This window comes from Trematosphaeria pertusa (genome assembly GCF_010094035.1).
Source record: "Trematosphaeria pertusa strain CBS 122368 unplaced genomic scaffold BU26scaffold_4, whole genome shotgun sequence".
Lineage (NCBI taxonomy): Eukaryota > Fungi > Ascomycota > Dothideomycetes > Pleosporales > Trematosphaeriaceae > Trematosphaeria > Trematosphaeria pertusa.
The window spans coordinates 2114423-2139333 of NW_022987215.1; the positions used below are offsets into that span (position 1 = coordinate 2114423).

Below are 24911 nucleotides of genomic sequence, written 5' to 3' on the forward strand. Positions count from 1 at the left end.
TTTCAGAGCTGCTGCATAGACAGGATCCTACATAGTGGGCAGGTGGCTCTAAAGGACAGACTGACTCCTGGCTTTGCTTTCCAGGATAGAATCTAGCTCCGGAGAGGTGGCTTGGCGGGCGTGTTGAAGCGGCTTCATTGGAAGACGTGTGCAACGCAACGCGGTCTGGGTGTGGTTTTCTTCTTTTTTTCTTCTTCGCGTTGTTCTAGGCGTCTGTTGGAATTGCTAGAAGGCTGGTGGAGGGTCGTTTGGAAGGCGGGCCTAAGGGAATAGACTAGTCGGACGGGATGAGGATGGGATGGGGGAGGATAATAAGGATAATGATGATATATATATATATATATGTGCTAATGCTAATGCTAATGCTATAAAGATCAAAAGAAAAGATATAGAATGGGTATAAAATATGCACAAGAAGTGAAAAGAAAAATGAAAATCGATGGGTCGCCGGTTGCACCGCGTTTTCCCCCGCCCCTCCCACACTAATATCAAACCATCATTAGAAAATACCATTCCAACCACTCATAACGCCTCAAACATGCCTCGAAAAGAAAAGAAGCCGATCAGCTACCTACGCCGAAGGACCCCACAGCGCCGTCTGGTTCAAGTTCAGGTCGCAAGCGTGCGGGTGCTGGAGACAGTACTTCGGCATGAGCGGGCTCGCCATAACGCCGTTCGCAACGAGGTACTCGCGGAAGTTAAGAATGCGCTGCGTCATCTCGGTCGTGCGCTTGTTGCCCTCCGCATCGCGGTTCCCGGACCAGACGAGCTCGGCGAGCGCGGCGGCGCGCGGCCACATCTTCGGGGAGAGGACGACGTCGTCGACCTGCTCGGACCAGAGGGGCGCGATGGCGCCCTGCACGAGCGCCTTCTCGGTGTCCGTCAGGTTGAGCGTGAAGTCGTAGTCGTAGATGCGCTGCCAGGTCTTGTAGGGCGCGCACCAGGAGCCGCCGAAGCCGAGCCAGTTGAAGTTGGGCGAGCCGTCCGTGGCGTTGGGGTTCACCATGACGTTGTAGCGCTGGTCATTGCTGACCCAGCCGCCGTAGCCGCAGTCCAGGTACATGAAGTCGGAGGATGAGACGATGACGCGGTAGCCCTGGCCCGTCAGGTTCTTGATCTGCGCGATGCCGTTGTTCCACGCCTGGAGCACGACGTCCTTGGGCAGCTCGCCCGTCGCGGCGGCGTCCGGGCTGATGCGCACGTCCTCCCACATGACGAACGTCTTGTTGACCTGGCTGCGGAAGTTGGGCAGCGCGCGGTCGACCCACACCTGGTAGAGGTCGCCCATGGAGTGGCCCTCGGCGAAGAAGGCGCGCGCCAGGCTGCTGAAGTTGTAGCAGTTCATGTGCAGTTCGTCGCCGCCGATGTGGAACCAGTTGTCCGGGAAGAGGGTGGCAAGCTCCTTGTAGACCTTGCCGGTGACTTCGTAGGTTTTGTTGTTGAGGATGTCGAGCTGGCCCGGGTTGGGCTCGACGGCGGTGTGCAGCGGCCAGACGTCGTTGGACCACCAGCTGTCGATGCAGGACATCATGTCGCGGTTGACTTCTTTCCAGCCCGAGGAGGCGTGGCCCGGCATGTCGATTTCGGGCAGGATGCGGACACCGCGTGCAGCGGCATATTGGATGATTTCCTTCATGCTTTCCGTGGAGTAGACTTCGTTGTCGGAGTATGCGTCATCCGTCATCTGGGGGTAAGCCTGGATTTCCACGGGCCACGACTGGGCATCGACCATGTGCCAGTGGAGCACGTTGAGCTTGGAGAGGGCCATGCCGTCGATTTGCTCGAAGATTTTCTTCTTGGAGAGGTAGTTCCGGCCGGAGTCAATCATGATGCCGCGGACCGGGTAGAGGGGCACATCCTGGATGGAGACGGGCTGCTCGACTATCATCTTGCCGCTGCCGTCGTTGATGACGATTTGCTGGAGGGTGGTGAAAGCGTGCAGGGCGCCGTAGACGGTCTTAGCTTTGATTTCGACGGAGTCAGATCCAGCGGCGATTTCCATGGTGTACGATTCATCGACGCCGTGTTGGAGAGCCGCGTGCGTATCCGCAACATCAACATTTACAGTGGTGAGAGTCCCAGTCGCATTGGTTCCATACTGTCTCCTCACTCTCCTAGACGCTGCAGCAGTTGGGGTCGGGAAGGGTTCGAAGCTCTGCGGAGGTGCTTCGGTTGCAGCAGGGATCCACTTGAGGTCGGTGATGGCCTTGGTCGCGCGTTCAAATGCATCCTGGACAATCTGGTTGTCGGGAGCATTGAGAGTAAGAGAGCCAACGGAGAAAGCGCCAGAAGAGCCCCAGGTAATGTTCGCGGGTTTGGGAAGCGGATTCGCAGCAACAGCTTCAGCGTGGCGGGCGAAGAGCACCGTTGCGGTGGCCACAGAGGCCAGGAGAAAGTCGCGCATCGTGTACGGCCCTCCTCGTATTAAGCAATAGAAACGGGAATATCTAAAAGAGTGTCGATAGTAGAATTAGCTTCTTCAAAGTCGCAGTTGTAAGAAGAGAAGGTATCGCCGCGATGAGATTGGGGAAAAATGAGGAAAGGGGGATATTTTAAGGAACCCCAGGCAAAGGCCAGCTGCAGCCGGGAAAGGAAATAGAGTGACGGCGACAGGCTGCGCCGGGATGCTTCACGGTGATCAAGCCACGCGCCAGGACCGCGCTCTGCATCCGCCGCTGTCACTGGCTCACAGTCCCCGGCTGCAGCTCAGCCTTGCAGCAGTGCCGTCACCCAGGAACCGTGAGCCTCCTCCGTTGCAACGCTCTGAGCCCAGTAGTCGACGCACCCGCAGCCCGCCTCCAGACCCGTGGCGGGCGGGATGCAACCCCCGCTCCAGTCGTTTCCAGGGTACGAAGTAGTGAATACCACCACAGCGTCCATTCACTGTCCTAGAGTCAACGTTAGCGGACTCTCTCTACGATCGGGCCCTCGCTTGCTCCCCGCCATCCGGCCGCAGATCAGTCCGGCGCCGCTAAAACAAACGGCTGTGGGTGTCACCCAAGCCGCTCGCTCGCATGCCATGTTTCGTGGAATGTTACACGGCCTAGCCTGACAGGTCATTTCTCTCTGACCGCACGCAGACGCGAAGCATGCAGGCAGCCAGATGACAGTGGAGGAGAGTGCGGAAAATCGACGCATGATGGGGGCTGGGTGACTGGTTTGTGTGGAGCTGAAGGACTGTGAGATGTTTCTTGCGCGCATGCTGCACTGCGGCGCGCTGCTGATTGATGGGTCGGAGATTTCCATTTGGCGGCGGGGGCTTCAGCCAACCGCAGCCCCCAGGGGCGCCATGCCGCCAGCCTCCACAGCGTGTTGTTTTTCGCTGCGGAGACTACAGGTACATACAGATGCCGCGGGCGGCGACGTGCGCGCAGCTCGAAAGTTTGCTCGCTGCGTTATGGCAGCCTCCTCTCATCTAACACGCGAAACCGGCAGTAAGCAGAAGCATCAGGCCGTCCAACAAATCACCGCCCGCCTGCGCCACAGCCCTGCTGGGCAGAGAATCATCAGATCTCTGGAGACATGCGCACGAGCCCGTGCGTACTGGGGTCCGCAAGGGACGGTGTTTCATGTTTATATTGGGCCTGAATTGCCTGATCGGGGGGCCTTTATGCATGACGCTCCAATAAGTTCTAGCCAGAAACCCGTACTCTATGTGCGATTTGACCGTCTATAGGTATGCTATACTATACGTCGTGTACCACGCTCTGCTCATCAGACTCCGATGTGCTCTGAGATGGTATCTCGCCCTCCGCATGCGGCGCCTCATGCGCCGTCCCCTCTGTGACATTAGGATGATGCTCGCCGCCCTTAATCTTCCACCACTCGGGCGCAGGCACACTCAACAGCCGACACACCTCCTTCCGCCTCGCCCTAAAATCCTCATACAAATGCTTCCAGATCCTCCTCTCGGGGCAGCTCCCCTCATGGCTCCCCTCGCAATCAGGCTGCACCTCGGCCAGGCCCTCCAGCGGCCACATAATCCACGGCTTCGGCAGCGGCCAGTCGCTAAAATGCACCAGCTTCGCCTCCTTCAGCACTGTCTCCGCGTCCCACGCCTCAAACGCGTTCCCGAGATACGCCGAGTGATTGCTCCTGTGCCGCCGGAACTCGCCCGTCAGCAGGGCGTACGGCCGGTGCGGAAGCACCAGCGCGCTCTCCTCGAACCGGTCGTTCACCAGCTCCATGTCGAACTTGTGCGCGTTGACGAGCAGCGGGTTCCCGCCGCCGGAGATGACGCTCTTGAAGCGCTCGAACTCGGCCAAGTCCGGCTTAATGACCATCAGCAGCGACGTGAGCGGCCGCGGCGCGCTCTCGTACCAGTACGCGCGGGGCATGGCGATCGGGGTCGGCGGGAGGAGGAACAGCTCGTCGAGGGATTGCAGCAGCGTGATGTCCGAGTCGAGCGCGATGACGCGGTCGTAGTACGCGAGGGAGAAGGCCATGAACTTGGTGACGGACTTGTCCCAGGTACCCGTCCACGCGTCTGTGTGGCAGGCAGCGTTAGTTAGCCCGTAAGTTTCGCCCTGTAGGGAGCGCACGCAAGGGAGGGACAGTAGCGGGGCGTGCAACAACGTACCTGTTGTCCGACCCTCAACGGTCAGTAGCTCGATCGGCTGCAGCCTGACATTGTACTTGTCCCGTGCCATGACGAGCAATTGGCTGTCGCGATCCCGCGAATTCGCTATCACTGTGTCCCAGTTGCGCGGGTAGAACAGCACTCGGTCTGCTTTGCTGCCGTATTTGGCGAGCGCGTCGAATATGAGGACCGCATGGCAGAGGGTTGCGCTGTCTGTCGCATATAGGCTGTATGCATAGCTTGACCAGTTGATGCGCAGCGTGTTGCCGTCGTCGACGGGTTTGCGACTCGGGTAGAGGATCCAGCAGACGAAGAGCACGCCAGCGAGGTAGTACCAGTACCGCCGATGCCGTTGGAAGGGGTAGAAGTGAGGTTCGGCGTCCCTTACGAAGCGCGGGAGCTCATCTGAGCGCTTCCGACGCATTCTGTCGGCCCGCAATGGGTAGTCGGCTTCATGGTTGAGGGGTGAGCCGGATGCACTTTTGTTCAGGGGAGCGGAGCGGAGGCGCTCGGAGGTGACGACGCCCGCCGCATCCCAGAACATCACGTGCCATGTGAACCAAAACGTACGCAGACACAGGTTTCTATTTGAATGTTCTCAGGTGCCTTGATGTAACTCTACATGGCATGGTCAATTTTTGAGAGGCAAAATATCTCATTACTTTATAGAGCCTCCCAACCGTCGCGTTTGGTATCGACATCAACACCGAAGCCGCCCACTGCTCTCGGCGACGAAGAAACCCAGATGGAGACTAGATCTCATTTCGGATATGTAGCACTCTCTGTCTGGTATGTTGTCCTATCAACGCCTTCCAGTTGTTCATAGATCTACTCATCGGGGACTAGAGAAGTGTCAGCACCTGAAGCTGTTTCAAGAATTGCCAGAACGCACTCTCAATCTCGCCAGATTCGATGTCGTCCGAGACTGCCTTGGGGCTCCGTCCGTCAACCTGGCAGCCGGTGCTGTAGGCAGTGCCGAGAATCTCCTTGACGGTACCCTTCAGTTCCTTGGCCATCGACTTGAAGCGCATAGTGCGCGCAATGTTGATGATCTCATCGAGAGGAATGCTCTTGGTGTGCTTGATATTCTTCTCCTTCTTCCTGTCGCGCGGCGGCTCCTTGAGGGCCTTGATGACGAGGGACGATGCGGAAGGGACGACGGAGACTGCGGCTTGGCGGTTTTGGATGGTCAATTTAACCGTGACGCGCTACATTGATGTCAGTTGAGGTCCCAATATGAATTCAGGTGCAACCTACGAGGCCCTTCCAGTCGCCCGTGGCTTTGGCGATATCTTCACCGACCTCTACGCAATGTTAGCTCTCGTCTTCAAGCCGCAATTCCCTCGATTGAGCTCTGAAATACGTACTCTTCGGCGACAGACCCAGCGGGCCAATCTTTGGGGCGAGGGCGGAGGAGGCACCCACTTCACCACCGGTCGCGCGAAGGTGGATGACCTTGACCTCGCTCGGATCGAATTTTGGCGCTGCGCACGGTTTAGCCTGGCTGTAGCAGCCGATCAGAAGGACGATACTCACGCATGGCTAGTGCGAGAGGTAGTCTGTCTCAACTGATCCGAAAGTGTGACGAGGGAGCAATGGTGGTGAGGTTGAAGCAAAAAGTTCGTACAGTTTGACGAGGACGGCGCAACAATGTTGGAGGGGCTGCAGTGGGCGTGGAAGCGAGCCTTGGCAGCGCCTTTCCGTTTTGTCGCTAGCGCATTTGCCCCTGGTTTCTCTCTGTACACGATGACAGCTATCTTTCTCTAGTTCGATTTGGCCCCCTGCAAGATTCCAAAAGCCTTCACATGCGGAAGAGAAGCCAGAGACAACCCATGCTCATGCATGGGTAACTTCCAAAGGCTCAACACACAAGTGCAACATCGTACATGGCGTTGAATGGGGATTGAAAGTTCCCATGAACGCACACCAGTGGAAAGCACTACCAAAGCCAAACCCCGAGTAGCAACAGAAATGGAAGCAGAATCTGACCAATCCTTTCATAATGGTATACTTTCAGACCAGCTGAACCCCCACCCAAGCATCCACACGCCTTCGGTCTACCCACCCACTATATACGCCTCGCCCCAACCACCCCTGGCACACTCAGGGCAATCCTTCGGCGATTCGCGCTGCCCCGCATCCACCTTGCCCATCCGACACCTAATCCCCTGTCGCGCCGTCGGGCAGAGGATGATCTCCGGAGCCCGATCACCGCAAGCATGGTATACCGTGTAGACCCAACACATCTTGCCTGTAGTAATGAGTAAGTAGAGTGGGGTTTCTATTGCCTGTCTATGAGTTGTAGTCTGTGAGCGTTTTCTTCGAGAGAAGGTATGAGTGTACGTATTGTGCAGAGCTGTCGTGGCTGGCAAGAAGACGCTTTATACGAGGGGCATCCCGGAGTCATGTGAAGAGCATTGCTATTGAATGTTTTGGTGGCTGCAGTACTTGACGCATGGTCTTCAAACGGGGCTCCGGGGGAAGACGACGTCCCGGATTCGTGGATCCGCAGCCCTGGAATGGGCCTCGGACTCGCTTCATGTGAAGAGCCATTGCGACGGCCAGCCGTGAAGATGAAGGCATAGACCAGAAAGACGTGAATGCAGTATCAAATCTTCAAACCTTGAAAAGCCGGGTGTCACGCATCCCTCCACCCCTTCAACGTCCGCCACAAAATCCGCACCCGCTGTCCTTAAAGCTCCCTCTCTCCAACCACTCGCCATCCCCGGCTTTTCAATCCACAGTACCAACAACTACCCTCGCCACACATCCACTCCAGCCACCACACACCTACAGAAAACGAGATGGATCACCACCCAAACATCTGCGTCGTCATGGTCTTCGAGCACGACTGCGACCACGTTGCATGGACGAGAATCAGTCACTCTGTGCATTGCGAGGTGGACGCCGTGACGGGTGAGCATCGGTGCGCGCATCAGGAGGTTACGTATCTGGGCTTTGCGCAGAGATGCGAGGAATGTCGGAGGCAGGAAGATGAGGGCAGGGGTGTGGGTGAGGGAGTGGGAAAGAATGGAGAAGTGGCTGAGGAGGAAGGGGGTGGGAGGCGGAATAGTATGTGAGATAGGTACTGAGGGGTAGACAAGGTGGCGAAACATGGACGCGGAGTGAGAGCGCTGGCGCGAAAGACTGGTGTTCTGGATCGGTTTGGATACTATGTGCTGGCATGGCAGGAGAGGGAGAAATATTGCTGAATAACTGTGTATATCCTACTTATATTTCCTTTGCGCGGGTCCTTCAGTGCCAAATACAAATAGAAACTGCGCAAAACATGCATTATAGGGCTTATATCGCTCAGTGTCTACTCTCAACATGACAACTACGACCGCGCTCTTACCACTCGACCCACCCTCTTCAGTATTCCCCCCTATATCCCAGATCCCCCGCCGAATTAGCCTTTAACTCACCTCCAGCACCTCACATCACACCCTTCCCCGCGTGCCCACCCTCCACTCCTTCCCCATTCCTTCTCCCATTTCCAGCCTACCACCCCTCATCCCCCATCCCCACCCACCCCAAAGGCCCATCCCTCCAATACCCCCTATCAACCAGCACTCTCTCCCTACCCCCCAATTTCGCCTCGCACAAAGCGCACTTCACCGTCCACTCCACAGCGAAATCTTCAGGAATGGTGTTGCAGTTCTTCCAGCCGCATTTGAGTATGTGCTGGTACTTCGGGTGGCCGCAGGGCAGGATGTAGCGGCAGAGCTTGCACATTCTGCTGTGCGTTTGTGTGTTTTTTGGGCGGGTGGTAGGTAGGTGCGTTGGCGAGGTGGGTTCTGGTGGGTTCTGGTGGGCTTTATAGGGATTGGAGTGACTGTCTGAATTTTGTGGTCAAGATTATTGATATATGGAAGGGGGAGTGGACGGGTTTCGAGGCGCCCTGGAAGGCTTGGGTTTCCGTGACCCGTAAGGTCGTGCTGGCGTTTTGTGTCTGTAGTTTCAGCGGGCTTCTATGAATGACATCTGAGAAAGTCGGTGGCAAGGTATGATTTTTTGGCGAGGGTGTAAAAATTCAGGTAAAAGATGCTTGGAAGACAGCGAGTGACTCGGCTATTGACATGGAGCTGTGAACATAGCAGTGCTGTAACAGATCTTACTCGGAGCTTAGGAGATTTAACTTGGCGGAGTGTATGATCAATTCTGTGCGGTTTTGCGTGTTCTGGGGGGAAGGGGAGATGGGGTCATTTACAGATGGGGAAGAGACGGGGTCTTGGTGAAGGGTTCCGAGAGACTGTAGGAGAGAGTATGAATGAGGAAGGGTCGGAAGGAAATTCACTCATGGTTGAGGATAGAGAATTGAAGGGTATATTTATGTTACTGGTAGGCTGCTCACGGAAAGTTTAAAGAAGGAAAAATAGGGCCTTGACATGCCGCTCATGACAAGCGTTACTTCCCTTTCTCTTTCGCCAGACAGGCCATGAAGATCCTCGTTTAGCCGCTCCATACAGCAGGCCCAGGTGGCTGATACGTATCCGGCGCGCCCGCAATCTTGTTAAGATCGACGAGGATGCCTGGGTCGTTGCTCTTATACGCGCCTGGGAAGGCGGCCAGAGGTCCTGGAGATCCACTACCGCCTCCTGTGATTTTGATCTGCGAGCAAGAAAGGTAGAATTGCGCCTTGTTCGCCTGGGATGCCATGTGCAAAGCAATATGCTCGACGCGGAGAAGATAGTCGCCGTCGGGTGTGGCCTTGGGGATCGTGGCGTTGACGGTCTTGTATTCATCTAATAAGTATTAGTACGGGTCCTAAATTCGGAACTAAGATCGTTTACTCTGTGCAGGCCATGTCATCTGCTTATTCTGATCGACCTTCGGCATCGTGGTGAAGATCTTGAACCAAACAGCTCCCGAGCCATCCCAGCTCGTCACTGACGCTCCCGAAGGGACCTTGGCGAGATAGTATTGCGTGGGTCCGGGGTGGTTCACCTGCTGCGTAGATATGTAGTGGATGGTAGCGCCAGCGGGAACGGTCACGACGTTGGCGGCATTCTGGGATTGGTAGCAGCGGATGTCGGCGACGGTAGGATTCTCGATGCCTTGCTTGGAGTTCGCGTTCTTGGTCATGCGCGTGGCGGACCAGTCTTTTTCTTCGGCTTTGCCGTTTACGACGAGCCTGGGGAAGGTGTCTAGAGGTGTTAGACTTGCTATGTGAGAGGGGTTTGTTGGTGGAGGTACAGTGGGCTTGGACCGCCGTAGCGGCGAGCAGAAGACTGGCCAGGAACTGCATGTTGCTGTTTTCACCCTTCCGAAAGGAATCGAAAGTGGCGAGAGAGCCATGGCGTCCACCCAACTTATACTCGCCGTAGGTTCATCACCCTGCGGCGTGAGGTGCACAGCGTTCTTGGGAGGGCAGGAATCCCGTAGCGACAATATAGTAACGTCCTCAGATAGGTGGTGAAGTTTCGTGTTTCTGGAAATCCATGCCTTGTATTTCTCAAGCTGCCCTTTGCCGCCAATAGCAATGCAGCAAAATATGAGGTTCGATCTCGGAAGGGGATTTTGCTGTCGAGGGAAATTTAGGCTGAGCAAGGGTGAACTGCCGAGATCGCGGGGAAGACCAATCTGGGCTCGCGATGTCAGTCATACGGGCCAGATATAAAGAGTCGATATATAGGAGGATTCATTTCCCACACTCAGTGGAACTTGGCAAGAGTTCTTGCGAAGTGTGCACAGTGGCGAGTCAGGGAGTTTTGGTCATCGCCAAACCGGGTGACGATTGTATCGCATGGGAACTGATGGATTTGCGTACTGGCACGTGCCTTCAAAAGAACCATGGAAAGCGACGGATCAGTGCGGTCCTGCGAGACCATAATCCGCCCTGAGAAGGTTCCAGGGCTGGTGCTACTGCACGTGATCAAGGCACGATTTTTGCATCGCATCTTATATCGGCAACGCCCTACTCTTCAGTAGATTCCGAGACCTTCGCGTATTCCCCCCATAGGATGGGTGGGCATCGCTTAGAATAGTAGTAGGAAGAAATGAGTGCCCTTTCCTCAGAGATCAAGACGACGTACTCACGGGCTCCACAGTCACCCGTAGAGAGAGCTTCGAGGTGTGAAGTCAAACCACATCGAGTACTAGCGACGGCCTGTACGCTAGGTGGCCGGGGGACGCGCCCGCTCGGAAGCTGGTCAGCAGGATCCGGCGGAGTGACGGGAGGAAGGTGGAAGGTGGAAGACGCCCTCGCAACTACCCTTCTGATTGGGTGCTGGCGCCTGAAGTGGGGCCGTCCCACCAACATTATTCTGACCTCAGCCCGACATGCAGTCGTCCTCCACAACACCACGCCAGCCTATGGTTCTTCACAATCCGCGTTTCCCAAATCGATTCCGGTTTTCACAGCATGTGGAGTGTTGTGGTCAACGGATGCCTACCGCGCCGCAGTGTCGCCGAGCCAAGCGTGCACAACAAAACGGCGGACTGACCCCTTAACTCCGAAGCTGCCAGTCTCCCATCCGATAATCTATCGGCGAATAATGGTACGCTCATATTCGGCGCGAGATAGGTCGCTCAGGCCACTCAACGAATCATTTTTCGTAGCCTTCCTTGCTGGCAATAGCTCGGCTAGGAATCGCATTCTACGGGGTGGCGAAAAAGCGGTGCACTGAATACGATGCTGTCGCCTACGCGCTGGTCAGGCTGCTCCAACCGAACGGTAGGAGTCCATCCTCGTTCATGCAACCACTTTATCCATGCCTAGGCTTTATATTGATTACCTCTACAGAAATCCTCTGGTTAAACGTCAGAAAACGCCCGCCGCCTGCCCGATTCGTTCCGCTACACCATGAGAGGGAGGATTACAAGACGGGTTCATCGCGAAATGGACGCGCAAATGTGCCTCCAACACCACGATTTGGCATCGAAGACGTCAATTCCATCTGCCGAAGCAGTGGCGACGCGTGCGTTGCTTGTCCCGCTCCGCCAAGGGATGGCGGCTGGAGTGCACCAGAATCCGCAACTCCTCCGCCCGCTACCCATGCCAGCCAAGCCTCACCCCGCAGCCGCCAAGAACTGAGCCCAAATACCGTTGGACCGGTCGCATGGCGAGCGTCCGCTGTGTGGACTCGGTAAAATTCTCATACGCAAAATGGCCCATGTTCAATCAAACACCAACTGGAAAGAGATAGCTCAAGCGGCCTTAAAAGCAGGCGTCGCCCAGATTCGAGACCGACCGTACCTTTCGTGGCTTTCGTGCAACTGCCGGTTCAGCCATCCAGACCTTCCGAAAGCTCCACCGTTGTGGAGCACTTTGAAGGCGTTCATAACGCGTAGCTCTGCCATATGTGGAGAGCCCTTCCCCAGGTTTCGGTCTTCGAGTCTACGATAACAAGAGAACGTCGGGTGCTAGTGGCACCGTAAGGCCTCTGGTCTATTCAGCCAATACCGAATTCTTTCCACTCTCCCAATATGGCAGCGACAGGCGTGGACGAGGTGGTGTACAGAGACGATGACAAAGTCCTGTCCAGCACTGAGAAAGCCGAGAAGATCTTATGTATGCGTTTTCCTCCCATGGACGGTTTCACACGCTAACGGATGGTAAGATGAGGAGAATCTAGGCGAAAGCACCAGCAGTGACTCCGGTGACGAGTTCACCTGGACGGTCGAGGAGGAAACCGCGGTCCGACGCAAGCTCGACAAGGTCATCGTACCCCTAACGACCTTTCTTTACTTGCTATGCTTTCTTGACCGGTAAGATCCGCACTTGAGATTTTGGAGCGAAAAATAACGCCGAGAAGGGCCAACGTTGGAAATGCGCGGATCCAGGGAATGGCCGTCGACCTGGATCTCGTCGGCGTCCGGTTCAACTGGGTTACCTCAATCTTCTACATCATCTACATGTTCGTCGAAGTGCCCAGCAATATCCTGTTGAAGATTATCGGTCCCAAGTACTACCTACCGCTTCTGGTGTGCGGTTTTGGCTTTGTCTCTATGTGCTCGGCTTTTGTCCAGAGCTTCCAGGGGTTGCTTGCCGCTCGAGCTTTTCTTGGGGTCTTTGAAGGAGGCGTGATGCCGTAAGTCCGTCACCGTCATTCATCCCGTCACCCTACTTACGTGTCAAATAGCGGCATCGCGTTCTTTATCACTTGCTTTTATAAACGCCAAGAGCTGCTGTTTCGAGTGGGAATCTACGTCTCTGCTGCATCCTTGGCTGGGGCCTTTGGCGGCCTTCTGGCTACAGTGTAAGTACCTCCTACATCCACGAAGCCCAACTTACTGAAAAATGCCCGTTTCAGCCTTTCTCGTATTCCTCCATGGGGGGTTTCATCTATGGTCATCCACACCTGGCGCAACATATTCTTCTTCGAGGGCCTCTTCACCATAATCGTCGGCCTCGGTGCTCCCTTCCTTATGCCGACGAACCCCGCCGAATGCTGGTTCCTCAACGAACGCGAGCGCAGAATCGCCGCACTGAGGCTTCAGTTGAAGGGCGGAGCCGACGAAAATGAGAAAGTGGAAGTTAAACACGTCGTCAGGTCTTTCTTCAATATCAACAACTACATGTGCGCCGTGGGATTCTTCCTCATCAACATCACCGTCCAAGGCATCTCGCTCTTCATGGTAAGAGTCCCCTGACATGGAAACACCTCGCATCAACTAATAGCTCTCGCAGCCTACCATTCTCAACGACCTCGGCTGGACCGCTACAAAAGCTCAGCTCTACTCCGTACCGCCTTACGTCTGCGCTTGCATTGTCGCTATCGCGGTTGCTTTCGTCTCAGATAAAACCAACCGACGCGGCATCTATCTTGCGGCGTTCACGCTTCTTGCTATCACTGGTTTCGCTATCATGAGATGGGCTACTAGCCCGAACGTTCGATACATGGGCATCTTCTTCATTACCCTTGGCGCGTTCCCCGGCGGTCCCGGCTTCCTCTCATGGGGGATGAATAACGCGGCCGGCCCCGCCGTGCGTGCCGTATCTAGCGCTTATATTGTTACACTTGGCACCGCAGGAGGCATTCTTGCTACATGGTAAGACCACATGCCGGCGTCCCCTCCTTTCCACCATACCATTCCGCTAACCGCACTTCAGGACATATACAAACAATGAAAAACCGAAATACCCCACCGGACACACCATCAACCTCGCCGGGCAGTGCGGAGTCTTTGTTCTTGCTCTTGCCGGTATCGCATACTGCAAATGGGAGAACAGACAGCGCGATTTGGGCAAGCGGGATCACCGACTCAATGGTCTCAGCGAGGCAGAAATCAAAGACCTTGGCTATAGGAATCCTGCATTCCGCTACATCACGTAAAGGCGATGTAGCAGCGTCTGACAACGCGGCTCTGCGGGTAGAGCTTTCGACGTTAGTGGATTTCGCGGTTCCTGTCCGTTCTAGTACTTCCGTTAGACGCATTAAACCTCTTCGCACTCACGCAGCGAGTTCAGAATACATTCGCCAAGCATTATGCCTTGTCAAACCGTTTGTTGCCATTCCAGTGCCAGCCAGTCATGTCTGAAGCGATCCAGCGTCCTCACAATCTCTCCATTAATCACGCCTAGATATGCGCCTCGTACCAAACACTTAACCCTTTAGGCGCCGGGTACAGTGACCTCATCATGGACCTTCCCATGGAGCCGCATCCTTGTTTAGAAGTGTTTTTGAACACTCTTCCTTATCCTGACCAACTAGCGCCCCTCGCTCCCCCGGAGTATCAACGCAGCTAGCGCTCGCAACGGGCCTTAAGGCGTTGAAGTTTCTTGGTTGGGTCGTTCCTAAAGTAGTCGCAGTATTTCATCGTTTACGGGTAGTTTCCCTCCAGCAGGCAATCCGTGCTCGTCTGTTCGTCTTCAACATCATGCGTCCCCTCCCCTCCTCCACTCTTAAATTAACTCAATACAGCCTGGTCGATATCCTCTCCTCTCTCCCTGGCTATGCAAAGCTGCGACTAAAGTGGCTCAACGTGTTTACGTTGTACTCCTCCCGATATGCCCAGGTGGGATTTGATAGCTCGCTCGCTCGCTCGTGGAGGCGCTTCGACCTGCCTGTTTTCTCCTTCGCGCGTAGGATTGGTTGCCGTATCGGTGAAGCCGAGGTTCCGTTTCTGTGGACTGTATGCAGTAGGAGCGCGAGCTAGTACTCCAAGACGAGGCAAAGGGTGGGATGGGCGTTCATACTCGGTTCGCGCTCTGTAACTTGTGGTCTATGGTTCTAAGCTTGCTTGTACTGGGCTGGGCTGGGTGTATGGGGTCCTGACGTGCGTGCTTTGATGGTGCTTCGCGACTGCGGGTGGTTTTGTGAGGAGGTGGAGGCGGAGGTGGGGAAGGTTGAGCTGGGCTGGGGTTTAGATAGCTTGAGATGCGCGCATTTGTTAATGCACCGAAGGTAGTAGCTAGTGAGGGTTTACGGGGTTTTCCTATGTGCACGCTGGCTAGGGGAATAGGAAAGGCGCCGTGCGGCTTCACGAAGTATGGCCCGAACAAAATACGTAGGATATGAGCTTTGACTCAGACGCGTGACGCGTAGGACTTACTCATCTCACGGGACGAGCCTTCTAACACAGCACTTCATCCTCTACCAGCTCCAGCCACATCCTCCGTCACGAACTCCACACGTACGTGTCCACGACTCTCCCCCAGCACCACGAATCTCCGAATTCCCTCGCTATTCTATCCCCGCACGGCTCCCTCAGCGCGCCGTCTCACGGTCATCACTCACTGTTGCCCCCTCCCCTAGTTCGACGGAAGGCCGCACGGCACGTCCGTATCAGCGCTGGCTTTCAGCGCAAACCACATGGACGGTATCTGGATCTTCGCGGTGTCTTCCCGCTTCCATCTATTGCTCTTCTGATTCTGGAGAGACTCGTACAAGGGCCGAAGAATTGGAACGAACGGGTTGAAGAATGCATGGGCGTTGGGGTGGAGAAGCGGGGATTTACTTACGTCTTGAGTGGATTTCGCGCGGACGGTCTAGAATGGAGACGCGCTTCTGGGGGGTGTGTTGACAAGGCCGCTGCTAAGTTTGGAGTTCTCCTGAGCGAGTATACGTGGGAAAGGAAGAGTTCGTGTATTGATACCATACCACCTCCTGTTGGCTTGCTGTTGTGATAGATCTTCTCGCTCGAAACGTTGCGATCTCCTGTACTTCACACGACATGGTGTCGTCCCACGGAGCAGCGAGTAGAATTCCTGCGCACTGTCGGCGGATATGTAGCGAGCTTTGGAAGAGATTGGACTGCGCTTGCTGCGTTATTTTTTTTCTGGGTGTCGTGGTAAGAGGGGGGGAATGCTGATGCTCAATAAGCAATGCGATATGTGCGGTAGATACGGTGACTCTGGAATTATTTGAATGGGAATTCAGGTGTGGCGGAATTGCGATAGCTGAGGAGTGAGCGTGCTGTGAATAGGCGAATGAGCGCTACTAGAAAGGACGCGAATCGCACGGCAGTAGATAGCCGGCATTTGGGATACCATACCAGGGCTCAGCAGACTACATAAGGAGTGTGCTGAAAGGCTACCTAGGGTAGGAAGGGCGGAGGAGAAAAGGAGCCGGGGTCCGCACACCGAAAGGGAAGCTGCAGCCGAGGCTCGCGCGAGAGAAAGATAGATCGTCCGCCCGGGCGTAGTTTTGCGGCGCGGGCGTTCTTAATTTCAACCTCATGCTTCTCCTCTCATTGTATTGATATTGTTTTGAGTGGTGTTTTTCGTTGTTCGAAGCATCTACTCCGCGTTCGCTTACGTGCGGAAGGAAGGCGCACTTGCTTATGGGTGCTGCCTGGATTACCCTCTCGAGGGATTGGACGACGTACAAACTGGACCATCGGTCGCTCGTCCACCGAGGCATGACAATGATGTTCTGCGTGAACGCATGCGCTGGCTCGAGGCAGTCTTCGCGATTGCTGGCTATTCCAAGGTGATCTTTTAGTCTGCCAACTCGTGTGCGTTATACTGACGCACGACCAAGGGAACTGCGCGATATGGTCTACGACCACCTCCTCGTCCAGGACCACATAGCTTTGGAGTGTGCTATCACGGGCGTCTCTAACCCTATGAATCGAAGCCGCGATGAGCGAGACCTCCGCGAGCAATATCCGCTGAGACACCCTTGCGTAGGACGCTCCACCTGGCGAGTGCCATTTGCCGATTTCTACCAGCACTCTTGGTCCTCCTGGCCGCCGACACGTCCGGCCGTCGAGGGGGAATTTAGCATGACGTATCAGGCCGCTAAGGGACGCCCGCTCCTCTACCTCCAGGTGATGCTTGGGTGCAAGCAGCTGTACGTCGAAGCTCGCGAGATTTTCTACAGCAGGAATACCTTTTCCTTCACCAGGGACTTCCGGATACTGACCGCTTTGCACTTTCTGCAGGATCGACCGGCTGCGTCGCTTTCCCGTGTATTCTCGTTGGAGCTCGCGTTGATGGAAGATGGACCCCCGCTTAACGAGCCGCGGTACACGTTGAGTTTGGACCGGCATGGCTTCTTTCCATCCGAACCAGATTCAGGGAACTGCTATCTGGTGTATGCGTACGACTACTATCCTCGGCTATGTTCATTGCTTGCTTCTTCCGCTATGCAGCTGCGCGATTTGCGCCTCGTCATGGAGTCATATCATCTCCTGCAGGAGCGGAACCCTATTTCGATCGAGCAATGCCTCTCAGTCGAGGAAAGGAGCCCATCTGGAGTTCCTTCTTGGCTCAACCCTCTACTCGAGCTCACAGGGCTCCATGCAGTGTCGGTACGGTGGACGTCGAGCTGGCCGTTTCTGCGAAGGACTGCACGTTGCTTGGATCTTCTCCGTCACCGGATGTTGTTGGACGGTTGCGCCCAGGGAGAGACAACTGCGCCTGTCTCCGGGGGAGAGATTGCAGATGTCAGAGTCCGCATGCTTGCTACCAACAACGAAAGCGAGGTCGACATTGGCGCCGCGATGAGCTACAGCGCTGTGACCGATCAACTCAGCTGGCGGGTGTGCGGACTGCGATTTGACGGCACGCGGCTTGTTGAGGCGAGAGAAGACGCGGATGAGACGGAGATAAAGACGGATCAACAATTCTTACGTGAGTTGCGGCAAGGCCACGGGTCATTCGTCACCACGTGCTTTTGGGAATCGAGCAGGACGCAGCCGAATTGAGAGAAAAGTTAGGCCGAGTCGCAAGAACAAGGACGCGCTCCAGCAGCATAGGCGATATCCCACCAGTCGCGGAAGCCACTCACAGCCGTCGATTCAGCTCTGACGATGCGTCAGCATGCGCGCGATATCATTCGCCAATATCGCCTGGAGGAAAGATTGCACGCATCTAACCCGCCAACATGATGTAAGCGCGATTGCTTCGCCAGGCAACGCCAAGGATCGACTTGCAGCCAGAGCCCCGATCCCAGCAATTCGGCAATTCGGTTGCACAGCGCGGCGATCCGTACGACGTGTCGGCAATCTGTACGACCATGTGAGAGCACCTCTCAAGTCGTGCCTCATGAGAGAGTTCCGATGGAACAATGTGCGTGTAGGACGACGGGCATTAGTCCGCATGTCGTCCGATTTGAGCCTGGTCGGATCCACCTTGCATGGCAGGCCACCCGCGGCCTACTAATACCGGTAAGGGGGTTATTTTGCGCCCTCATCGTCTGCTACTAGTCCTGTCTTGATGCGGATGCTTGGAGCCTCTGCTGCAACACGCGGCCAGGCTGACTGTACACTAATGAATAGCGTGTTTGGGTGGCGTCCCGCCTGCGCGGAAAGGCCCAACTCTCGTTTGCACAGTATTGACTACCTAGGTACTGTACGGCATGAAGCGCGTCCCAGGCAGTAGCCGGAACCCGCGGGCATCGTCTCGAGCGGCATCTCGCGCGCAGTGTGACTAGACTGTGGGCATGTGGTGGCTTCGCGCCAGAGCAAAAGCAAGGAAGGCGCGACGGCGTACTAGCGGGACCCCGCATGCTAGGCCGAACAAAGACAACGCTACCGCCCACGGACGCCAACGGTGAAGGTGCTTACTTCTTGTCGACGGCCTCACCAACATCGTGGCACCCTTGCACCTGTGCTGCAGGCCCCTCTACCGTTGCTCGAGGATGACGGGCACTCGGCCACTCCTTCACAGCCCTGTCTGGCGCGGATCACCATCGCGCCCATATATATCCAGGCCCCTCACCTGTACGGTAGGCTGTACCTCCAAGGCCGAACCTTCATCCTCGACGACATCCACGCAGCAATGTCCGAGTTTCTTCGCGCAACTCACTGGGACGAGCTGATCCGCAGCAAGCCTCTTGCCGCTGCTCTTGGCCTTTTCTCTCATTACGTACTGAACAACGGCGAGTGGGACAACTCCAGCCATCTTGTGCTCTCCAGCTGGGTCCTTACCTTTGCTGGGCTGGTTGCGTTCGAGTATGCCGCCGACCCGCGAGTCACGTCCATCCTGGGAGCCCTACAGGTGGCGGGAACTGCGGCGGCCGTGTACCTCGGGACTCTGATCGCGAGTATTTTGGTGTATCGCGCCTTCTTCCACCGCCTACGGAAGGTACGGGCGCCTTGACCCGCCTTTCATCCAATTACTGACACGATCAGTTTCCCGGCCCTTTCGGCGCTCGTCTCTCCAAACTGTACAGTATTAGCCGGGTCACGCCAAAATGCCAATACTACACCGAGATCGAGGGAATGCACAAGGAATACAAGTCAGACATCGTCCGCACTGGACCTCGCGAGTTGAGCGTCGCCTCCGCAGATGCCATTCCTCTCATCCACGGACCCATGACGAAGTGTACAAAGAGCGTTTGGTACTCCGGTTCCTACTTCCTTGAAGGCTCCTCCGTACACACGAGCCGCTCGAAGCAAGACCACAGGGAGCGCCGCAAGATCTGGGAGCGCGCTTTCAACGCCAAAGCCCTGCGCGAGTACGAGCCCCGCCTCAACAGGCACGCCTATGCACTCATCGAGCGACTGAAGGAGCATGCGAACGAGCCGTCTGTACGCATCTCGAACTGGATCAACTACTACAGCTTCGACGTCATGGGAGACATCGGGTTCAGCCGCAGCTTCGGAATGGTGGAGAAGGGACAAGAGGACGACCAGATCAAGAAGCTGCATCAAAGTATGGCGCCCATGAGCTACTTAACGCACATAACGTGGGTGGAGGCCATTATGTTGAGGACAGGGTTCGGCGCGAAAGACATCCTGGACTTCATGAACTGGGGAAGCAACGTTTTGCGCGAGAGGAAGAAGGTATGATAGCGGAGTTGAGCAGACGACGAAGGTAACTGACCGTGGCTCTAGATTACTCCCGCGGAGAACGATGTCTTCGGTTGGCTGCTCGACCCCAATGACGAGGACATCCCCCGTCATCTCAATGCCGACGCTCGTCTATTGGTCATCGCGGGCAGGTACGCGCATGTTTTCTCTTCGTTCATCCCCGTGGGACCACTGCTAACACGCCTTTGTGGGACAGCGACACTACTGCCGCGACACTAACTTGGCTCGTCTACGAACTCTGCAAGGATCCCGCCCTTCAAGCAAGAGTGCGCAAAGTAGTCGACGAGATCAAGCCAGAGAAAGCCTTCCTCTATGCCGACGATTTAGCCGACTGCCCCTACCTCGACGGCGTCGTCAATGAAGCCATGAGACTACACCCATCCGTAAGCAATCTCTCTTCCCATATGCCCCCGGAGTGTTCAAGTATTAATACCCCATAGGTCCCCGGCGGCGTCTCCCGCGAAACCCCCCGCGAAGGCCTCACCCTCCCTGACCAGACCTACATCCCCGGGGAGACGCTCATCTGGATGCCCATCTACACGATGCAGCGCGACGCGCGCTACTTCCGCGACCCGCTGAAATTCATGCCCGAGCGCTGGACCGACGAAGCCTCCGACTACATCATTGACAAGCGCGCCTTTATGCCCTTCAGCACCGGCGTGTACAACTGCGTGGGCCAGAAGCTGGCCATGATGGAGATGCGGAGCGTGACGGCGAACTTGGTGCGCGCGTTTGAGATCAGCTTCGTGGAGGGCGATGATGGGAGCAGTGTGCCAAGGGACACGAAGGACGTGTTTACCACGAATGTGGGGAGCTTGGATGTTAGGCTTACGCCTAGGAGGAGGGATTAGGCGAGACGTCTAGGAAGGGCAGGTACTGGCGTACATGGACGGATAGACAGGCGGTCACGCGGCCGATCGAACCATCACTCACGCTATTCAAACTGGAATGCGTACTTGGGACTATGTGCTTGGGATGCCGAAAGCTCACGCACGCCGTACCCACATACAGTGGCACGAACCGAGCAATACTCATCCCTAGCCCAAGCGACTCTTGCATCCTCATCCTCGCACAACCCAGCCCTAAACAGGAAAACGCGCAATCTCTCATCGTCATCCACGTCATAATAGACTACCCACGCACTATAAAATCTTCGCCCTCCCTTGGCTTGGCATAAGATACGCAACCGCAACCGCAACCGCGACCTTTAAATAAGCTTTTCTTTTCTGTCCTTACTAATCCCACGCACTGCCCACGTAGGTAGGTAGGTAGATAGCGAGGCGCTCACGTCAGCAGCGCGAAGCGGAGCGAAGCACAACATCCCGCCCGTACGCTTCTATCCCGCACCCTTCCATCTTTATCCTTATCCTTATCCTAATGCGAAGGCATTCGGACGCGGCTCCGGGCTCCGATGACGGGCGACGACGAGCCAAGAAAGACGAGCCAAGCCAAGACCTACTTGCCAGTCAGCGTTTAAGTACTGCCCTATTCGCGCGGGCGCTGGGCGGTCTGACATAGTCTAGGACTTAGCGTATCCACGAAAGAGGGAAAAGCTAAGCCCGGAGCTCGTATGCACCCGGGCGGGCGTGAATTTGCAATTTGCAATTCGTGAAAGAGAGAGAGAGAGAGAAAGTGAATATGCACGCCCGGGAGGGGAACGAACTGGCGTCATTCATGATTCGATTCGTGGGGAAAAAAGAAGATGCTGAGCATAGTTATATGCGGAACAACAAAGCCCAAGCCCAAAGCCTGTCGCGCCGTTCTCCAAAACACCATGCCATGCCATGCAATAAGAATACGCAAACGGCACGCTTTCAATCTCGCTCGCTCTGCCTCGGCAACCCCTCCTTATGCTTCTCCTCGCTCGTCTACGCACACATCTCATCACAGCATCCAGCAGCACATCTACCGCGCAATCCTCAACCCAGAGCCGCCAGCCGTCCTCACACTCCTCCTGCGCATGCCCTCCAGCTTCTGCACAAGCTGAGCATGAATCCTGCGACTCGCCGCCCAGCCCTCGCTCATCTTCTGCATGCGCTGCGCAGCCATGATGGCGAGCGCTGTGGCCTTGAGCGTGGGCTTCTTGGCGTGGATGGTGATGTCGGGCGTGATGCCCATTTCGGAGATGAGGTGGAGGTCTTCCGTGTTGCTGTTTCTGTTAGTGTCTGTGTTGAGGATAGAAGGGGGTGGGAGAGGGAAGAAAGGGAAGCGACATACCATTGATTGTAGACCTCGATCTGCATGAGGAAGAAGCGCTTCTGGTAGCCCAGGGACTGCCGGAAGCCTTCGGCGCGGTTGCATCGGGCGCGGAGGTATTGGATCTGCTTGGCGAGGCCGTTGATCTCCTTCACGTGGCGCTTCTCCAGAGCCTGAGTTTGGGCGTCGAGATCGATCGCTTCGTGCATGGATTTCTGCTGCGCAGCTTTGGCAGAAGCCTGGAGCATGCGGTGCTGGCTCTCTTTCTCGCGAATCTGTGATTGAAGATCGCGGACCTGGTTCTCGAGAGAGGCCTTCTGCTCGCGCTGCGCGGCCTTGGCTTCAGCTTGCAGTTTCCGGTGCTGTGATTCCTTGTCGCGTATCCGGGACTCCAAGTCGCGGACCTTGTTCTCTAGGGCGGCTCTCTGGTTTCGCTCACGTTGGGCGGCTTTGGATTCTGACTGAAGCGCGTGGTGTTGGCTTTCCTTTTCGCGGAGCATCGACTCGAGGACCGAAATCTTTTCTTCCAAGGAGCTCTTTTCCTCTCCCATCTCATCAACTTGCTCCTGTAGGACCTCAATCTCGTCATCCATATTCTGCTTCTCGCGCTCCATCTCGTCCTTTAGCCCCTCCAATGCCTCGAGCCTCTCCTCAGCCAGTCGCTGCAAAGACTCTACTTCGCCCTTGTGGGTGTTCATTTCTTCGCGCAGCGTTTCAAGCTCATTATCTCGCTGGCGGACGAGATCTTGCATGACATCGAGCTGAGTATCCGGTTCATCGGCATGACTCCTAAGAGCATCGAGTTCCGCGTCTCGCTCTGAGAGGGTCCGTCGGACAGTCTCTAGGTCGCGCGTACGGTCACTCAATTCGGACTTTAGCCGCTTTAGGCTTTCAAGCACAGCTTCCTGGCTTTCGACCTTTCTCTGCAGGTTCAGCATGTCTCGTTCGCGAGGTTGAAGAGAGGACTGCAAGTTGGATAGATCACGGGATATCGCGTCGCGTTCGCGCGTGACTTTCTGGAGCGCCTCGATTTGAGTATCCTTACTCGACATAGCGGAGCGCAAGCGGTTGGCATCTTCCTTCACGTCATCGCACTCCTGGCGGAGTGTCCCGAGCTCTCGAGACAACGCATCACGCTCACGGCTTGCCCTCCGCAAGGCATCCACTTGCATGTCCTTGCTGGACATGGCGGTACGCTGGTTTTCGATTTCCTGGACGGCATTATCGTATTGGCGGCGGAAGTCGGAAAGTTGTCTTGAGAGTGCGTCGCGTTCGCGGGTAGCTTTGTGCAGAGCTTCAACTTGGGCGTCTTTGCCAGAAAGCGTTGAACGAAGGCCGTTGATCTCTTGAGTTGCGTCATCGCGCTCGCGACGAAGCTTCTCTAGGCTGTCGAGGTCATGATCCTTCTGAGTGAGCGTCTTTTGAAGTTGCTGGACCCGCTGTTCGTAGGAGGACGTCTCCTGCTGTAGTCGCGAGACCTGCTGCATGGCGTTCTGCAACTGTTGTCGGCAGTCGTCAAGTTCGTCCGCTTTGGTTTCGGCATCGTCGACCCGGGACTGCAATAGTCCGATCTCTACGTTCTTTTCGCGTGTGACGTCGATGACCTTCTGGTGAGCATCGCGAGCGGCCTGTTGTGCCAGCTGGACCTGACCGTCTCCTTGCGATTCTGCCAGCTGCAGTCGTTCGTGGAGAGCATCGAGCTCCGTCTGCTTCTCACTTTGAAGCGCCTGCAACTGCCGCTGGAGCCCTTTGATCTCTAGGTCCTTCTCGCGTTCAAGAGACCGCAGCCGGTCTTCGAGCATGGACAACTCGTGCCGCTTTTGCTCTTCTGCATCGCTGAGCTCCTTCTCTACCTCGTCCAGCTGCTGTTCCAGGTCGTGAAGCTCCTGATCTTTGGCATCCACAGCCGAGTCAAGCTTGTCTTGTAACGTATCGATCTCGGCGTCCTTCGAACGTGTGAGGGATTGCAGCTGCTCCTCCAGGTCCTCAATTTTTTCTGCTTGTTCCTCAATCTGCCGCGCCTTTTCATCGGTATCGGCGGCCTTGGACTGAGTGATGGCGTGCAGTTGTTCCTCCAATGCTTTGACCTGCTTCGCCTGTTCATCCAGCAGACGTTGCTTTTCTTCGATTTCAGTGTTCTGTGATCCCTGTGCCTTGAGCTCCTCCCCAAGACGCTCAATTTTATCCTCGTACGCGTCCAGCTCTTCATCCCTGCTTGCGACCTCAGCTTGTGCCTTCTCTAGTTCTGCGCTGATCTTCTCTAACTCGTCTTCGGCACCACGCGCCTCTTGAAGCCTTTCCTCGACGCGTTCTAGCTCAGCAGCGCGCTCCTCAGCCAGTCGCCGTAGCTCATCCATCTCCTCCCGCATGCCTTCGTCTGCATGCCGCCTCTTGACCTTCTCCGCATAGTCCTTTAGCTGTTGTCTGTATGTTTCGAGCTCCTTCTCGGCGTTCTTGAGGTTCTTGGAGTACTTGTGGAGGTCGCGCGTCATTTGCACCTTCTCGGACTTGAGGTTTATGTTCTCCTCGACTGCTTTCGTGTTGAATTCGGGGCCCATGCGCTCCAGGTTCTCTTCTAAGAAGTGGATCTTGAGCTTGAGGCCGAAGTTTTCTTTGTCGATCTGCTCGAGACGCTGCAGTCATGTCAGCAAGAATTTCTATCACGAGCCGTTGGATAAGCAAAGCACTATGGCCTCACGATGTCCCTGCCTCTGGTCGTGCGGTTGATAACTCACAGCTTCTTGCTCCCTCAGTGTGAGCACGTTCCCATTCCCACTATCCAGCTCGCCCTCTCCTCTTCTCGGCAGCGCCATTGGCGTGCTCATAGCACTCGAGCTGGCTTGTGGTACTGGTGTTTGGCCGTCGACACCAGATTCGCTGAACGAGCTGCTTATCGCGTTCATTGTGCTGGCTTCGGGAAGTGCGGGCGATC

The 24911-nt window shown here is 55.8% G+C and overlaps 8 protein-coding genes across 8 annotated transcripts; 4 read left to right on the plus strand and 4 right to left on the minus strand.

The window, feature by feature from the left end:
• Positions 1 to 171: 171 nt before the first annotated feature.
• On the minus strand, positions 172 to 2600 carry BU26DRAFT_257215 (glycoside hydrolase family 20 protein). Its single transcript, XM_033821215.1, has one exon. It carries the CDS (start codon positions 2402 to 2404, stop codon positions 572 to 574), a length of 1833 nt encoding a protein of 610 aa, XP_033687450.1. The 5' UTR covers positions 2405 to 2600; the 3' UTR covers positions 172 to 571.
• Positions 2601 to 3582: 982 nt separating this feature from the next.
• BU26DRAFT_517069 (glycosyltransferase family 8 protein) lies at positions 3583 to 5054 on the minus strand. Its single transcript, XM_033828479.1, has 2 exons — positions 4580 to 5054; positions 3583 to 4486 (listed from the first exon to the last, which is right to left on the minus strand). Exons 1-2 carry the CDS (start codon positions 5001 to 5003, stop codon positions 3687 to 3689), a joined length of 1224 nt encoding a protein of 407 aa, XP_033687451.1. The 5' UTR covers positions 5004 to 5054; the 3' UTR covers positions 3583 to 3686.
• Positions 5055 to 5300: 246 nt separating this feature from the next.
• On the minus strand, positions 5301 to 6186 carry BU26DRAFT_480098 (uncharacterized protein). The gene is made up of 4 exons (XM_033825692.1): positions 6116 to 6186; positions 5947 to 6063; positions 5837 to 5883; positions 5301 to 5787 (listed from the first exon to the last, which is right to left on the minus strand). The coding sequence occupies exons 1-4, from the start codon at positions 6117 to 6119 to the stop codon at positions 5422 to 5424; spliced, it is 534 nt and encodes a 177-aa protein (XP_033687452.1). The 5' UTR covers positions 6120 to 6186; the 3' UTR covers positions 5301 to 5421.
• Positions 6187 to 9005: 2819 nt separating this feature from the next.
• BU26DRAFT_480101 (lytic polysaccharide monooxygenase) lies at positions 9006 to 9827 on the minus strand (the record flags this gene model as incomplete). The annotated part of the gene is made up of 3 exons (XM_033825693.1): positions 9006 to 9324; positions 9373 to 9726; positions 9776 to 9827. The coding sequence occupies 3 exons, from the start codon at positions 9825 to 9827 to the stop codon at positions 9032 to 9034; spliced, it is 699 nt and encodes a 232-aa protein (XP_033687453.1). The 3' UTR covers positions 9006 to 9031.
• Positions 9828 to 10578: 751 nt separating this feature from the next.
• On the plus strand, positions 10579 to 11839 carry BU26DRAFT_590909 (uncharacterized protein; the record flags this gene model as incomplete). The annotated part of the gene is made up of 3 exons (XM_033834782.1): positions 10579 to 11079; positions 11141 to 11255; positions 11325 to 11839. The coding sequence occupies 3 exons, from the start codon at positions 10579 to 10581 to the stop codon at positions 11669 to 11671; spliced, it is 963 nt and encodes a 320-aa protein (XP_033687454.1). The 3' UTR covers positions 11672 to 11839.
• Positions 11840 to 12007: 168 nt separating this feature from the next.
• BU26DRAFT_562189 (MFS general substrate transporter) lies at positions 12008 to 13857 on the plus strand (the record flags this gene model as incomplete). Its single annotated transcript, XM_033833001.1, has 7 exons — positions 12008 to 12092; positions 12142 to 12289; positions 12337 to 12612; positions 12664 to 12780; positions 12835 to 13159; positions 13212 to 13573; positions 13635 to 13857. 7 exons carry the CDS (start codon positions 12008 to 12010, stop codon positions 13855 to 13857), a joined length of 1536 nt encoding a protein of 511 aa, XP_033687455.1.
• A 2449-nt stretch (positions 13858 to 16306) lies between these two features.
• On the plus strand, positions 16307 to 17674 carry BU26DRAFT_562190 (uncharacterized protein; the record flags this gene model as incomplete). Its single annotated transcript, XM_033833002.1, has 2 exons — positions 16307 to 16455; positions 16507 to 17674. The coding sequence occupies 2 exons, from the start codon at positions 16307 to 16309 to the stop codon at positions 17672 to 17674; spliced, it is 1317 nt and encodes a 438-aa protein (XP_033687456.1).
• A 1075-nt stretch (positions 17675 to 18749) lies between these two features.
• On the plus strand, positions 18750 to 20634 carry BU26DRAFT_422085 (cytochrome P450; the record flags this gene model as incomplete). The annotated part of the gene is made up of 5 exons (XM_033823443.1): positions 18750 to 19055; positions 19103 to 19756; positions 19808 to 19914; positions 19980 to 20166; positions 20224 to 20634. The coding sequence occupies 5 exons, from the start codon at positions 18750 to 18752 to the stop codon at positions 20632 to 20634; spliced, it is 1665 nt and encodes a 554-aa protein (XP_033687457.1).
• Between the last annotated feature and the right edge of the window lie 4277 nt (positions 20635 to 24911).